The sequence below is a fragment of the Microtus ochrogaster genome, chromosome 15 (genome assembly GCF_000317375.1).
Source record: "Microtus ochrogaster isolate Prairie Vole_2 chromosome 15, MicOch1.0, whole genome shotgun sequence".
NCBI lineage: Eukaryota > Metazoa > Chordata > Mammalia > Rodentia > Cricetidae > Microtus > Microtus ochrogaster.
In genome coordinates this window covers 15119930-15132789 of record NC_022017.1, presented here as the reverse complement: position 1 = coordinate 15132789, position 12860 = coordinate 15119930, and the positions used below count along the sequence as shown (strand labels likewise).

General features: G+C 54.5%; 2 protein-coding genes across 2 annotated transcripts in view; one reads left to right on the top strand and one right to left on the bottom strand.

Annotated features, from left to right (window-relative positions):
• The first annotated feature begins 708 nt into the window (after positions 1-708).
• Cdc42ep1 (CDC42 effector protein 1) lies at positions 709-8607 on the top strand. Its single transcript, XM_005354229.2, has 3 exons — positions 709-894; positions 4995-5722; positions 6939-8607. Exons 2-3 carry the CDS (start codon positions 5260-5262, stop codon positions 7652-7654), a joined length of 1179 nt encoding a protein of 392 aa, XP_005354286.1. The 5' UTR covers positions 709-894; positions 4995-5259; the 3' UTR covers positions 7655-8607.
• Lgals2 (galectin 2) overlaps positions 8560-12860 on the bottom strand; it is a 7516-nt gene continuing 3215 nt past the window's right edge. Inside the window, exons 2-4 of the mRNA XM_005354230.3 lie at positions 10024-10106; positions 8998-9157; positions 8560-8884 (exon numbers count right to left, since the gene is read on the bottom strand). Coding sequence (XP_005354287.1) covers positions 8741-8884; positions 8998-9157; positions 10024-10106 — 387 coding nt within the window. The 3' untranslated portion in view covers positions 8560-8740. The remainder of the gene's footprint in view (positions 8885-8997; positions 9158-10023; positions 10107-12860) is intronic.

Below are 12860 nucleotides of genomic sequence, written 5' to 3'. Positions count from 1 at the left end.
TAGAGCGGCGAACAGGAGATAATGTCTGATGTCTGCTTTGATAACTCTGCTTTTAATAGATGTGTGTGCATGAGTGTGCATGCGTGCGTGCATGTGTGTGCATGAGTGTGCATGTGTGTGCATGAGTGTGCATGTGTGTGTGTGTTTATTCTGGGAAAAGAACTTCCCTCCTCCGGAAGAGCAGGAAGCACTCCTAACAGCTGAGCCATCTCTCCAGCCCCCTGAGGAAACTGAGGCACTGAAAGGCAAGGAAGGAACCACGGCCATACCAGCTTTAGGGTCCACGACATGACCACATGCTATACAACACCCCTCTCTCTCTACATGTGGCCTGCAGCAATGACCTCTTCCCCAGAGGAGCTAAGTGTTCTGCTAGAATCAAACGGGACTAGTATTGGGGCAGGAGGAGACTGGAGAGAAAGGGAAAGAGTGAATGCCCACACTTAAAAAAAAAAAAAAATCAAGGTCTTCTGGCCAGTTCCCCCAGCTCCAACAGAGAAAGGCTGGAGGCCCAGGCCAAAGTTGTCAGTCCTGGACTCCCCGAGGTCATCTGAGGAGCAGTGGGCAGCAAAGAGTCCCTGTGCCCTCCTCTGGACATTCCCAACTCAGGACAGGGTGAACATTCCCGAGGTCGCCCCGCCTAGGGGCGGCGGGATGGAGCCTGGCCTGGCACCCCCGCCGCGCCCATGCAGTCCTCGCGGCGTGGCTAGCACTGGAGGGGGCGCGGCCGCCGCGGGCGGAGCAGGGGCGGAGGGAGCCCGCAGCCCGCCCCCGCCCGGGGATCCGGCCGCCAAGCTCGCGGCCAGGGCGGCACAGACCGGCCCAGCTACTCTTGGGCTTCGCCGGGACCCGCCAGCGCACCAGCCCCTGGACCCTCGGGCTCGACGACACGAGGTAACCGAGAGCGCGGGCCGGGGGAGTGCGCACCATCCTGGGCGCGCGGGGCCAACCTTTAGAAGACCGGGACGCGCAGACTTTCTAGGGTGTTTTGTCACGTTGCGGGAGGGCTCTGGGGACCAAGGATCGGAGGACAGAGCACTAAACCGGGAGGCGGGCAGAGGGCGAGCCTAGGGCCGTCTGCGCGCATTCCTGCGCGGGCAGCGGAAGGGAAGAGACCCCAGGGCCCCTCGGCGACGCCAGAGCGGGAGCGGGAAGCTGGGGAGGGGGGGGAACGGGGACAGGGCACCCTGCCCCCTCCCCAGCTGCATTCCAGACTGGAGCAGCGGATGAGGTCATCCCGTCCGGTTCCCTTCTGGCCATGGCAGCCGCTGCCCGCGCCGGACCGGACCGAGACTCTCCAAAGTCTCCCCTCCAAGGACCCCAGAAGGGAAAGTTTTCTAATTGAAGTCTTTCCTGGACTTCCCATTCCAGCTGATTCTGTCCTTGTCCCAACTATGCCAGACTCGCCAAGTTTGAAGCCCATTTTCTAGACTGGGAAACTGAGACTGAGAGAGCATAGCGGCAGAGTGGAGGGGGCTTAGCTTTAACTTTGGGTACTGGAGCAAGACTGCATCTTAATAAATCGGTAGTGGCACACAAGTTAATCCCAACACTTGGGAAACTGAGGCGCGAGGATCACAATTTCGAGGTGAGCCTGGGCTGTATAGCGAGACCTTGTAAACAAACAAAACCTCGTTTTTTTTCCTCCCGCTTTCCGAGTTGCTCCCTAATGGCCCGAGGCGCTCCCTCCTAGCCCACTGGCCGGGAAGTTCAACAGCTTACCCCATTCCTGGCCTCAGTTTCCCTATCTTCCACCACCTCAAAGTGCTGGACTTAGAAAGGATGCCCCTGGAGGGCTTAACTTCTAATCCCAAATGTCACAGGTTGGGGGGAATCTGAAGCAACAGAATCCCCCAGTCCTGTGTTGATGTCAAAGAACTCCCCCCCACGCGCTCCCCAGCAGGCTGCCTGGATTGTGAGGGACTGAGGGCTCTGCACACCTGCTTAAGGGAGTATCAGGGTACTCTGAGGAGCGGCTGCCCCTACCCCCTGACCCTTCCCCACCATCGGAGTGGCTTTTCTTTCCCAACTTCCTTGCCCCCACAGCCACCCCTGTTGTGCGCCCTGTAAGTGCGCCCTGCCAAAGCCCCCCAAACTTGTCCCTGTGGTCACTACTACCAAAGGAGCTCTGAGCACGTGTCCATACCGTTGATGAGTTGATTTAAGAGCTCTCCCCAGAGACTGGCCTCTCACCGGTGACAGCTCATGCCTGGGTCGTGGATACTGAACCGCAGAACCAGGATCCTGTTTCTCCTTCTGGTGACTTCCCCACGTCTGCCATTGTCACTTCTGCCAGTGTTGGTAGAACGTAAGCAAGCACCCGGACACTCCGCTTTGTTCTGTGACCTATAGCCCGGTTTTTCCCGTGGAAAATGGGTGAATGTTGCATTTACAGGGGCTGTTTCCTGGGCCTTTGAGAAAATGGTCCTCGTATCTCAAACCTGGTGCAGGTGGCGTGACCCTAAGGCCAGCAGTAGTCTGTGGCTGGCACCCAGTGTTAAGCCATTGCTTCGAAGGGTCACTAGAATGAAAGATGTCCCTTACTTGTGAAGTTCTGGATTTGAACCCATGCCTACCCTGCTCCAGAGTGGGAGAATTGAGTTTCTTCTACATCTTCCGCTCTTTCCTGTCTTCTCTGGCCGGAAGGCTTTTCCTCTTTCTCCATGGGAAGACAGAGAGTAGCTGAAGTTGGTCCAGGACGCTCTGCTGCAGTAGATGGGTGTACACATAGATGCTATCTACAGGTGCCCAGAGGCCTTTGGGAGGTGGTTTCATCACAAGGTTGGTCAGGGGGTTGGATAGGGTAGGAGCCTGGAAGAAGCTCAGAAGTTTGAGAATTTGGTAGTGTCACAATTTAGACACAGTTAACCCCTCCCTGTGCCATTTTTGCAAAGTGAGCCCTACCCGGTTCCCCAGCTCCTTCCTTTAGACTCTGAAGTGTAGAGACTAGTTTCCGCGGAGCTGGGAAAGCTGGCCAGTGTTTACCTGCCACGGGACCTTGGATGAGTCTGTTCCCTGGGCCTGTCAACCCTCTTTGTAGCCTGAGCCAGCCTTCCAAGCCTCCAGGGGGTGTTGGAGAATCATCTGATGACGTCATGTCATTGGTCAGCCAACAACAAGCAGAATGCTTTATAACTTCAGCAAGCATTCCTGGAGGGCTTCTCAGGGCTGGGGGTGCCAGGGAAAGGGTTGATTCAGAAGTCCCCCCCCCAGGAGGGGAGGAGCTAGGACTGGAGGAGGATCCAGTGGTGGGGCGGAAGAGAATGCAGTCCCAAAACAAAGCGAGCTTTGTCCAGTTCTGCTCTTTGTTTTATCTCGTTAGTTAACCTATTTTGAATTTCAAATAACACTATAGAAGGGCTGCCTTGAGAATCTTAAGCTTGGAGGTGGCAGTTAGGGTTAAGAAAATTAAAAAAAAAAAAAGTTGAAACTCAGGTTTAGATCTTTATCAGTTGAGCAGGTGTGTGGTGGTGACTTGCCCAAGGTCACAGGGTGAGGACTCTGAGTCCCCAGTCTACTCTGCCCTCTCAGAAGGTGGCAGGGGGTGGTCCCTCTGACCAGAAGGTTATCTCGGCTAATGATTAGGCTGGCTTTGGATTTGGCCAAGTGCTAAGCGCTGGGAGGGAGGCAGGAAAATCCAGGCATCGCCCCACCCTCAAAGTGCTCAGGGAAACAAGACTGGGCCCTGAAAGCCGGCAAGGGCTTACGTGAGTCAGAGGCCCCGAGTTCAAGTTTGGACTAGCTTTTTGGCGAGACCTTAAGCAAACTTGGCCCTCTCTGGGTCACAGAAAACCAGAGTATGGGCTTCAGGACCCTAAGTCCCTCAGCCACCTAGGGAAAGAGAAAAGGAGACGCAGAGGTGCCCTCTGAGAAGGGTAGCACAGCAGAGGAAGGAGGTGAGGGATCAGGAGGGACGTCCGTAAGTAGGGACTAGCTTTTGGCACCCATGGCACTATTTTTTCCCTAAAACTTGTTCCCCAACAACAAGGCTCCTCCATCAACCTGACCAACTGATGAAGCCCTTTCTGCAGGCCTTCTTAGATCATTGAATGCTCAGCACACAGGAGCTGGCTGGAAAAAGCCACTTTGGACCACAGGATCCCTTTTCCAGGAAGCACCTTGGAGGCCGAGGGCCCTGAGGAGCGTCAGTGCTGGCTTTGTGGCAGGCTGTGTACGCAGCAGTTCACAAGACCTTGGCAGGGCGCCTCCTTTCTCTTGGCCTCTCCAGGTGGAATAGATTTGAACCCCCAGAGAACTGAAACACGCCGGCAAGAGGCGTGTGTCTGGAGCGGGCTCAAGGTTGCTGGGATGGGGAACCCAACTCTCTGTTTCTTCCCGAGAAGTCACGGGCAAGTCACTACACTTTCAAATCCATTTCTCTAGTGCCTCTGGCAAGTCTAGTGTCTGAGTCGCCTGACGTGGGCAGGAGAGCCATTGACACCTCACCTGCAGGTCTTATGTCATGATCGATCATTTTTCCGCTTCACTGATGCCCATTGTGAACTCAGAGCAGAATGGAGTCTCTGTCCTCGCCCCGGCAGTGGCGCTCAGAGGCATCCACACTTCTGACTGCGATTGCCATCCACGCTGCCGGTTCTCAGCCATGGCGTGCACGTGTGTGTGGGTGCATAGGTCCACGTGCTCACATACAGAAGTCCTGCTCTGTCTCTCTGAGTCCCTGGAAGCAGAGCCACTCACTGAACCTGAAACTTGTGGGTTTGGTTTTGTTTTGGTTCCACCCCACAACACTGGGATTACGCTTGACCTTGTTGTGGGTGTTGCTGAGTTCAAGGTCCTTCAGCTTGTGCTGTAAGTGGGCTCCACTCTGTCACCACCGCCCCCCAGATCCTTCCTGAACCCCCTACACACAGACTCTGCGGGTCCTCCTTTGTGCCTGGCTGGGCGGCTGCATTTGTTCTCTTGGGTGGCTACTGTTTGGACTTGAATTTCCTCTGTTGCTGCCATGCCACAATGCTGTCTCTCTGCCCTTTCAGGTCTCCACCCCAGGACAGGGACCACCCATCTGGTGTCTTCTCAGATCCTCAGCCTCACCAGGGGCAAGGGACAGGGCCTCTGGGAGAGAGGAGTAGACGCCCTCAGCCTCAGCACTGGGGACAGCGCCTTAACAGAATCAAGGGTTGCCTTCTGCTGCACCATCCTCATCCACAGAAAGAGGCTGAGAAGGGTCCCTGAACCCAGCCTGCCATCTCCCCTGGCCCTAGCTGGGCATGGACCAGCAGTTGTGAGCAGCCAAAGCTGATGCCTGGCCCCCAGGGGGGCATAGGAGCCCCCACCATGAGCTTGGGCAAGATGTCTCCTGTAGGATGGGTGTCCAGTTCCCACGGAAAGAGGCGACTGACAGCAGATATGATCAGTCCCCCACTTGGGGACTTCCGCCACACCATGCACGTGGGCCGTGGTGGGGATGTCTTCGGTGACACTTCCTTCCTCAGCAACCATGGGGGTCGCTCTGGGAACACCCACCGCTCACCCCGAAGTTTTCTGGCCAGGAAGCTCCAGCAGGTGCGCCGGGTGGGGGTGCCTCCTCGAAGGATGGCTTCCCCAGCTTCAGCGTCACCCGCCCCGCCTGCCATCTCCCCCATCATCAAGAATGCCATTTCCCTGCCCCAGCTCAACCAGGCCACCTATGACAGCCTGGTGGTGGGCAAGCTCAGCTTTGACAGCAGTCCTGCCGGCTCCACGGATGGCCGCTCTGGTTACGGTGAGGACCTGGGTTCACAGTCTCTTTTCCATTGCTGGGATTCAAACCCAGAGAAATTGTGGGGTTCTGCCAGGCCTCCATAGCAACCTTTCCCCATAGCTGTTCAAGTCTATGAACTGTTGGAGTCTGGCCCCCAACCTAGGCTGAGGATGAGGGGGGGCGGTGGTGACATTAGGGACTTGGGGTGCCAGCCTGCTTAGACCTCATAACCCCGAGGCTGAGACAGATATAAAGTTTGTATTATAGCAACCTTCTAACTTGTTCTGTGACTCTGGAGAACCTTTCTCATCTCTGGGCTTTGTGGCTAGTCCACCCCTTTCTGTCTCCTTCCGTGAAGCAGCCCCCACCTCAGTGTCCGAGGGTATCACGGTGAGGCTCTCTGAGCCCACTCTGGTTTCCAGTCCTAGTAAGCACATGGACTGCCCGCCAGTCCTCACCTCTACGGGTCCCTTAGTCTCAGTGCTAAGATTCAGCGAAGCGATGAGGCCAGTCTGCTCTACACAGTGAGTTCCAGGACAGCCTAGGCTACATAGAGAGACCCTGTCTCAAAACACCAGACAGGAAAAGATTGAGTAAAGTCAGCCGTGACCTAGGCAGCTCTGTAGCAGTTGCTCAGGACAGCTGTTATTTGAACAAAGCTCCCGTAACTTAGCAAATTGATTCAGGTGTGAATGCCACCTTGGCAGGCCAACTCTCCAGGGGACCGTGGGTTACTGCTGCCCCCTCATGGTCATGCTTTGCATTACAGTCTTGGTGCCACTGTATCAGACCTGGTGGTCCTGCAAGTAAGGGTTGGGCTGGTAACCTTTGGAGGGCATGTCTCTGTCCTGAGAACCTATGATTTCTCTGTTCCTTCGTATGACCACAGATAAACTAACATGCAGCCATCAGTCAGTTTCATAGAGGGAACCAGGAACCATGGCTAAGTCCACATCAGGACTGAGTGTCAAGATTCAAGCTGCAGGCAGCGTTCCAACCCCGACAGACTGGCATTGGGCAAGGTCTGCCCATCTCAAGCTGAACTTCCACTTGCTCTTCTGTAAAGTGGCATCAGGATTAGTTTCAGATCGTGTGGAAGGCTGTGGGATCCGTGTAGAGGCCAGCAAGGGATACAGCTTTCCAAGGGCCCCATGGTAGATCAGGATTGTCCTGGCTCTTTGTCTCCAAGAACGGACTAGGAACCCCATCCTTGACCTCTGCTTCATTTCTTTGCTAGGCCTGGATTCTGGGTTCTGCACCATCTCGCGCCTGCCACGTGCGGAAAAGTACAGCAACCAAGACCATGACTGTGACCGCGACCGTGACCATGCTCAAGACCGAGAGCAAAATTCTTTCCCCTCCGAGCCCGAGCTTCGACGCTCTGACTCCCTCTTGTCTTTCCGTTTTGACCTTGACCTAGGCCCCTCGCTCCTCAGCGAGATGCTAGGGGTCATGAGCCTTTCAGAAGCCCCAGCAGCTGAGACCACAGCCCCTGCTGCCAAACCCCCTGCCTCAGCAGCAACCCCTGCTGCCCCTATTGCAAAACCCCCAGCCCGTCCCATAACCACCTCAGACCCTGTAGCAAGCCTCGCAGCTCCTGCAGCAAGCCCCCCAGCCCGTGGACATTTCCCCAATGGGGTCACTACTGTGCTGGGTGCTGTGGCAGAGATAAAGCCCAGCCCGGTGGGAGAGAATCCCCAGGTGCTTCCCAACATGGCCTTTGGCAGGCACGGAGCCAGCTGGGGTGCCAGCCGGGCCAGCCGCCACTACACCGAGATGGATGCTCGGCGGGAGCTGGCAGGGGTGCTACCTCAAGTCCACGGCTCCTGGGAGAGCCTGAATGAAGAATGGAGTGCACCTCCGACCAGTGACAGAACCCCAGTGCCCAGCACGGTGCAGGTCAATTCCTTTGAATTTGCTGACGCTGAGGAAGATGACGAAGTCAAGGTGTGAGGGACTGGGCATGGGCTCCAGGTCCTGCCATCCTGAAGACTCACAGAAAGCAGAGGGGCTAAGCTCACCCACCATCACCTAACAACTACACTACCCACAAGACATGGACAGTTGCCCAACTGGAGTTAGCCCCACATCCTTCCTGGTCTATGGAAGGCAGACATTGGTAAGGGGGTCCTTACTGCTCTCACCCACCTCCCTCCGCTGCCTCTAGGCCCACTAGCCCTTCAGTCATACCCTGTGCCAACCCCATGGCCTCACAGTGTGGGCTTTGTGCCCCAGGATGCTTCCCGGGTGGGGTGGGGCTGGGCTAAGGACCATACAGGGCCATTGTCTCTGTGGGACTGCCTGCTCCTGCTCATTTAGACTGCCCCAGAAGGCCACCACTGTGTCCTCAATAGCCCTATTCCAGGCTCCTCTCCAGTTCCCAGAGAGAGGTCAGGTGTAGAGTCTTCTGTGAACCCCAGATCCGTCTCCTGTGCCTGACCGTAAAAGCTAACTGCCTAAGAAGCCAGGGAGGCAGCCCCTGCTGAGGTGCCCTTTCCCCTCCTGGGAGTTTGGAAAGTTGAGGACCCCCTTTCAGGCCCCCCAGCTAGAAGGGGGGGCAGGCAAGGTAATGAGTAACCAGTCTGGAATGCTTAACCGATAAGAGGCCCAGGTGGGACCCTTATCTGCAGTTCCTGGAACACCCTGGCCCCAGGTGCCTGGAACCAGTATCTGCCCCGTAATCCTGCAGGACAGCTTGGCAGGTGCTCAGGTCACCAGGAGGAAGGGAAGTTTACAGGCACGGGGTGGCTTGGGAGCACCTCCCACCCTCTTCCCTTGTCAGCGCTACACTCTGTGCCTCAGTTTCCAACCCTGCATCGAAGGTGGGGGAGCATTAACACGCATGGGAAGTGCTAACATTTCTCACTGTGGAAATAATAAATGTGGATTCTTTTATTTGCTCTTGAGCTAGGGGCTGGGGTTAGCCAGAAGGAGCGTGGGAAATTACAGGACCTAAAGACCGCGGTCCTAATGGGGCTCACAGAGAGGGCCGAAACGGGTTTAGGGACTGAGGTCTTGTTCTGAGGAGGTGCTGCGTGCTCACTCAAGCTTGAAGGAGGAGATTTGGAGCCCGGCCATACTTAGGTAGCGCAGGTGGTTTTGACCCAGCCTGTTGGGGAAGGTCACCGTGTGTCCATCAGGTAATGTCACCTTGAACTCATTATTATGGAAGGCCACAGTGATCTGTAAGGAGAGGAAACAATGTCAGGAGAGCCTGGAAAGGGTCCTCACGGTGCCTGACGGTGCTCCCAAGTCCAGGCAGGAGGGCCATCATTTGGGCTCCCGTTTGACCTCACCTTGACGTCCTCTCCTGGACTGAAGCACTTGTTACTTTCTCGTTGCTCTTGTCCCCACCTGCCGCCATCACGAGAGTTGAAGACGATGGTGGATTCGTTGAAGCGAGGGTTAAAATGTAGGTTCAGCTTGTCTTGCTCCTGGCCCAGGTTAATGGTGAAGCTACAGGGAGGAGTGGCAGGAGAACAGCTTAGGACAGGGGACTTTGGTTGACCACAAGCTGGAGGAGCGAGTCAAGACGCTGCTATTGAGATCTGTAACTTGCAGCCAGTAGGCTGTGCACAGCGGTGGCACCTTCTGTTTGGAGTAGGCACAGGCTGTTAGCGGGGTGATTAGGAGTGACAACTGCAGGTTGTCTGTCCTGGAGGAGAAGGGCTGTCACCAGAGGGATGCAGGCAGAGGTTTATAGCTTGGCAGGATCACTAGAGAAGCCTGGGTTAGCTAGTAGAGTCCCTGAAAGTAGGACCTTTGGGGTGTGGGGTTCCGTCATGGGTGAGGGTTCCGTCATGGGTGAGGGTCCTCAGACCAGGCATATCCGCATGTTTCTGCAAGCGAGGAGCCTTTTTCTCTTAGCTCCTAGTCTGTGTGTCTGCCTCCTTCCTAACACAGGAGCTAGAGGTTTTATCTCACGAAATGCTGGCGGTGCTGAGCAGCCAGGGAGGTAACAGCAGCACGCTCAGGTAGAGGAAAAGGGGGCCTTTGCTGCCCCCTGGTGACAGCCTCTGGTTAGAATCACAGGACCTGGTTAAGAGGGTGGTGAGCAGGATGTGTACGCTTCAGCACAGGCTTCAGACCTGCCGGGTCAGGCAGAGTGCCACCCTTCTCCACCTGCCCCTTTGTTGACAGTTGAGACCAGGAACAGAGAGCAGTGTCTGTCCTGACATTCTGAGGGTTCCTAACCCAAAGGACGCAAGGGCAACTCCTAACAGGAGCCAGCAAGGATGTGGTAAGGAGCATATAAAAAAAAGAGTCGCTGCTCCCTTAGCCTTTGAGGTCCCAGTCCTCATCCCCACCCACACCTTGCTCACCTGTTAACATCCTTGTGGATCTTGCCTTTAATTTTCAGGGTCATCCCTGATTTCATGTCCAAGTTTGTGATCTCAAATTTCTCCTGGAGCAACAGAACAGAAGGCTTCAGGGAATCATGAAAGGGACCCTTTGCCCTGCTGCCGTCTTATGCCACCTTGCCATCCTGCCATTCTGGATGTCTCTGTTACCTCTCTGCCCTCATGGAGACCACAGCATTGTGACTCGGGTTTCCCAGAGCCCCCTTAGCCTCTGCTTTGCTCTCCTCCACCCCACAACCCAAGAAGAGAATGCCTAGGGCTGGAAGGTCACGGAACGGGCAGCCCGACCTCTGCAGGTCTTACAATTTCCCAGTGTTCAAGTAACAGGCTGCCTTTAGCACACCCAAAACATTGGTGTAATGCAGAAATGACCACGTCAGGCTGAGCATGGTGGCATATACCTTTAATCCTAGCTCTTGGGAGGCAGAGGCAGGTAGCTTTTTGTGAGTTTGAGGTCAGCCTGATCTACACAGCAGGTTTCCAGCCAGCCAGAGCTACATGGTGAAACCCTGTCTCAAAAAACAAACAAACAAACAAACAAACAAAAACCCAAAGCAATAAGACGTGGTGACCCATACTTGCAATCCAAGTCTGGGGGGGCAGAGTCAGGAAGATCCCTGGGGCTCTGTGGTCAGGCAGTCCAGACTAAGAGACCTTGTCTCAAAAAAAGCATTTTTGGGGGTGATGGCTAAGGTTGCACACACACACACATGTGAGTGCAGCCATACACATACACTAACGGGGGTGTGAGAGAATGGTCAGAATACATTATGTGTGAGTATAAAGTTGTCAAATAACAAAACTTGTCAATCAATCCAGGCTGGGATGGAGCTAAGTGGTAGAGCACTTACCTAGCATGCAGAAAGTCCCAGAATTCCAAACCCACCCCTTAAAAAAAAGTCAGAAGCAGTTGCCGAGTACCCACTGTGCAACAGATGTTGAGGAAGGCTCCAAGACCAATAGCACCCACTTTCAAGCCGGTTGCAGGAAGTTCAGCATCCCGTTTGCGAGGCCCAAGCATAGGGCCTGACCCAGATGGCAGAAATGGGGGTGGCCACCCCTGCATTTCTGTATTCTGCATCGAGTATTCCTCTGCCCTCGCCTCTAACCAGGGCATCAGTAGTACCCCAGTTTCTTGGCAGCTGACTCCTCTATCTTTTCTTAATGAATTTATTTTTTATGATTTATTTATTTTTGTTTTTATGTGCTTTGGTGTTTTGCCTGCATGTATGACTGGGTAAGGGTGTCAGATCCCCTGGAACTGGAGTTAAAGGCAGCTGTGAGCTGCCATATGGGTGCTGGGAGTTGAACCTGGGTCCCCTGGAAGAGCAGCCAGTGCTCTTAAGCTCTGAGCCAACTCTTCAGCCCATGATTGGGGAAAGGGAAAGTGTCCAGGCTGAGTTTCCAAAGCCCACTGCTTTGAAATGCCCATCCTTCACGCTTGTGACCAGAGGGTGATAGCTGAGCTGAGCAGCTCCTATGGACAGCATTTCTGCACTGTGGGCTTCATTTATCGACATGAATCTATCTTATTCCTTCTTGCCTTGTATTACTATTTTTTAAATCTTATTTTCTTTTATTTTATGTATGAGTGCTCTGCAGGCCAGAAGGGGGCGCCAGATCTCATTACAGATGGTTCTGAGCCACCATGTGGTTGCTGGGAACTGAACTCAGGACCTCTGGAAGAGCAATTAATGCTCTTAACCGCCAAGCCATCTCTCTAGCCTACTGTTAGTAGTAGTAGTAGTATTGTATGTATGACCTGCATGGATGTCTGTGCATCATATGCATGCCTGGTGCTTGCAGAGGCCAGAAGAAGGCATTGGATGTCCCTGGAATTGGAGTTACAAACAGCTGTGAGTTGCCATGAGGGTGCTGAGAATCGAACCCAAACCCAGATCCTCTGGAAGGGCAGCCAATGCTCTAAACCACCGAGTCACATCTCCAGTCCCTTGCCTTGTGTTTTGTTGACAAGCATCACCAAGGATTCCTGAATCAAGTCCCCTGTCTGGGTGGGGCTTGGAGATGAGGTCAAGAGCACAGCTGTGGGAAGGAAGTTGTGGGAAGGATGGGGGATGGCTGATTCGAACGCAAGGGAGGCTTGACACCCTGCCCAAACACCCCCACTTGCTATGAAGCCCAGGCTGCCTTTGAACTGGTGATCCTCCTGCACTGACTCCCCAGCTCTACCTCTGGCAGCCTCACCACTCTGGGCCTGGGTTCCCTATTGGTGCTATGAGGGGATTATCGGGGAGGAGAGAGAAAGTAAAAGAGTGGTAAGGTGACTGAAATCGAGAAGGCCAAGGGTGTGTCTGGGCCACCAAGGGTCTCCCTGAGGGGCAGGAGCGAGGATATCACTGTGCTTTCCAGCACTGACACCCGGTCACACGGACATCCTACATATACCTACACTGGCTTGGATGATGTCATTCGCCAAACACACACATGCGTCCTATTCGCCCCAGCTGGCACCTGCTACTGTGACCTTGAAAATAGGGTCTTGGTACAACCTAATACAGGACCAGATTGGTCTAGGCTAGGCCCTCAATGCGCTGGAGCTAGATGAAAAAGAAGGGAAACGGGACCAGAGGGGTGGCTCAGTGGTTAAGAGCTGCTCTTGCAGACAACCCAGGTTTGTCTCCCAGCACCCATGGGGAGGCTCACAACCATCTATAATTCTAGTTCCAGGGCATCCAATGCCTTCATCTAGCCTCTGTGGGTACCAAGAATACACATGATATAGATATACACATGTGTGCACACACACATGTGCACATACACATACACAGGAAAAAATA

Excerpts from the sequence above, each read along its gene's own strand:
- Cdc42ep1 (XM_005354229.2), top strand. The coding sequence starts at position 5,260 with ATGCCTGGCCCCCAGGGGGGCATAGGAGCCCCCACCATGAGCTTGGGC. Across the intron at positions 5,723-6,938 it reads GGATGGCCGCTCTGGTTACG|GCCTGGATTCTGGGTTCTGC; the intron begins GTGAGGACCTGG and ends TTTCTTTGCTAG.